This window comes from Oryzias melastigma, unplaced genomic scaffold (assembly GCF_002922805.2).
Source record: "Oryzias melastigma strain HK-1 unplaced genomic scaffold, ASM292280v2 sc00427, whole genome shotgun sequence".
NCBI lineage: Eukaryota > Metazoa > Chordata > Actinopteri > Beloniformes > Adrianichthyidae > Oryzias > Oryzias melastigma.
In genome coordinates this window covers 12,853-15,466 of record NW_023417023.1, presented here as the reverse complement: position 1 = coordinate 15,466, position 2,614 = coordinate 12,853, and the positions used below count along the sequence as shown (strand labels likewise).

General features: G+C 46.9%; 1 protein-coding gene across 1 annotated transcript in view; it reads right to left on the bottom strand.

The window, feature by feature from the left end:
* The window catches only part of LOC112138906 (NACHT, LRR and PYD domains-containing protein 12-like), a 15,445-nt gene that overhangs the window by 4,001 nt on the left and 8,830 nt on the right, over positions 1–2,614 (bottom strand). The window contains exons 5-6 of the mRNA XM_036211057.1: positions 1,544–1,748; positions 3–1,403 (exon numbers count right to left, since the gene is read on the bottom strand). Coding sequence (XP_036066950.1) covers positions 3–1,403; positions 1,544–1,748 — 1,606 coding nt within the window. The remainder of the gene's footprint in view (positions 1–2; positions 1,404–1,543; positions 1,749–2,614) is intronic.

Sequence of the window (2,614 nt, the reverse complement as noted above, 5' to 3'; positions counted from 1 at the left end):
GCGGAGGAACAAGTCCAGGTGTCCGTTTGGACTATGTAAGGCCATATTCACAGCACTCTGGTAGAATTGGAGTGGGCTCAGTTTAGGTTGATAGTTCTGTGCTTGTTCTTCCACCATGAGGTTGAGTCCAGAGGTGATGAAGGTCAGGTGGACATGAAGAGCAGCCAGAAACTCCTGAACACTCAGATGGATGAAGCAGAACACCTTGTCCTGGTACAGGCCTCTCTCCTCTCTAAAGATCTGTGTGAACACTCCTGAGTACACTGAGGCTGCTCTGATATCGATGCCACACTCTGTCAGGTCGGATTCATAGAAGATCAGGTTTCCTTTCTGCAGCTGCTCAAAAGCCAGTTTTCCCAGAGACTCCATCATCTTCCTGCTCTCTGGACTCCAGTGAGGATCTGTCTCAGCTCCTCCATCATACTTGACCTTCTTGACTTTGGCCTGAACCACCAGGAAGTGGATGTACATCTCAGTCAGGCTCTTGGGCAGCTCTCCTCCCTCTCTGCTCTTCAGCAGATCCTCCAGAACTGTAGCAGTGATCCAGCAGAAGACTGGGATGTGGCACATGATGTGGAGGCTTCGGGATCTCTTGATGTGGGAGATGATCCTGCTGGCCTGCTCTTCATCTCTGAATCTCTTCCTGAAATATTCTTCCTTCTGTGAATCATTGAACCCTCTGACCTCTGTCACCATGTCAACATATCCAGGAGGGATCTGATTGGCTGCTGCAGGTCGTGTGGTTATCCAGAGGCGAGCAGAGGGAAGCAGGTTCCCCCTGATGAGGTTTGTCAGCAGATCACCCACTGAGGTGGACTTTCTAGGGTCATTTAGGATCCGAGTCTTGTGGAAGTCCAGAGGAAGTCGACACTCATCCAGACCATCGAAGATGAAAAGAACCTGGAAGTCTACAAAGCTGCAGATTCCTGCTTCTTCGGTTTCAGGGAAGAAGTGATGAACAAGTTCCACCAAGCTGAACTTCTCCTCTTTCAGCACATTCAGCTCTCTGAAAGTGAATGGAAACGTGAAGTGGATGTTCTTGTTGGCTTTGCCTTCAGCCCAGTCCAGAGTGAACTTCTGTGCTAAGACTGTTTTCCCGATGCCAGCCACTCCCTTTGTCATCACGGTTCTGATTGGTTCTTGTCTTCCAGCTGGGAGTTGAAAGAGCTCTTCTTGTCTGATGCTGGTTTCTGCTCTGTCTGCTTTCCTGGATGCTGCTTCAATCTGTCTGACCTCGTGTTCTTCATTCAGCTCTCCAGTTCCTCCCTCTGTGATGTAGAGCTCTGTGTAGATCTCATTCAGAAGGGTTGGGTTTCCGGCTTTAGCGATCCCCTCAAACACACACTGGAACTTCTTCTTTAGACCAGATCGGACTTTATGTCGACAAACTGCAGCAGTCAAACCTGAATGAAGACAACAAACAGAGTAAATAAACTCTCTGCAGCCTGAATGATGAGGGTTTGAATCCATGTTGTTCCATGTGTTGAGACATCAGTAAATCTTCATTTATCAGCAGCTGAAACCTTCAGAGAAATCCTCTTACTGCTCTGCAGTCGATCAGCCAGCTCCTCCTGCTTCATTCTCCTCAGGAAGTTCACTGTGATCTTCATCAGTGACTCCTGGCTGCTCCTCTGCTCTTTATCTTCATCCTCCAGTTCCTCCTCATCCTCATCCTCCCTCTGACACAGAAGCTTCTGGATCTTCTTCAGCTCCTTCTTCACAAAAGTGACAATGTTGTCCTCCAGCAGCTGCAACAGAATTCTAGATGAATGAGCCAATCAGAGTGAAGTCATGGAGCCAAACATCAGCTCCATGTTGGACACACTGACAATCCACTGGTCTCCAAAGTGCAGCATGGAGATGACTGTGGACTAGAGGCTAACATTTTCCTGGGATTCCCGCGGGTCACGACATTCCCATGGGATAGGAGTCGTTTCTTCCGTTAATCATGGGACCGGGACGGGAGGGGATCAAATTCTGACAGGAGTGGGCGGGAGCTCACCAAAAGCTGCCAATTCAAGACACTTGTATGAATGTTTTGCATCCAAATGGTGCTGGATAATTTCAAAGGAGGAGAGAGAAAACGAGGAGCATGTCAGCCGAAATACCTCTGGCTGCTGTACGCAGACAGCCTCAACGTTACATTTGTTTCTCTATCAGCCTGTCCGCGAGTCGCGATGCACATGCATTACAGCGAGTCAGAAGTGTCTTTGATCAGTTCTCCATATTCGCGGAAGTCCCCACACATTTTCAGCTTGGCTCATTTCTGGGATCATCATCTTTTATTGTTATTCTTTTATCTTTCTTTAGCCATCTCTTTTTCTCTCTTCAAGCCGTGTCTGAATGATCAATACGTATTTGCGCGGCGCGTGTACGCGGGAAGGCGGGATTTGCGCTAAGCCGAATATGAGAGAAAGACAGAGGGAGCCCCAAATGAAACAGCATGGTTGAATACTTTTGAAATGAATAAAGATATATTCTTGAGGACATTTTCAATCCACAAGATTGTGGATGTTGATTTTCTTTCTGTTTTTCTGTCTTTCTTTTTTTTTAATTTGTAACTTTTCCTTGCAGAATGTCATCTTTTATTTTTTTTGTTTTAATCTTTTCCTTT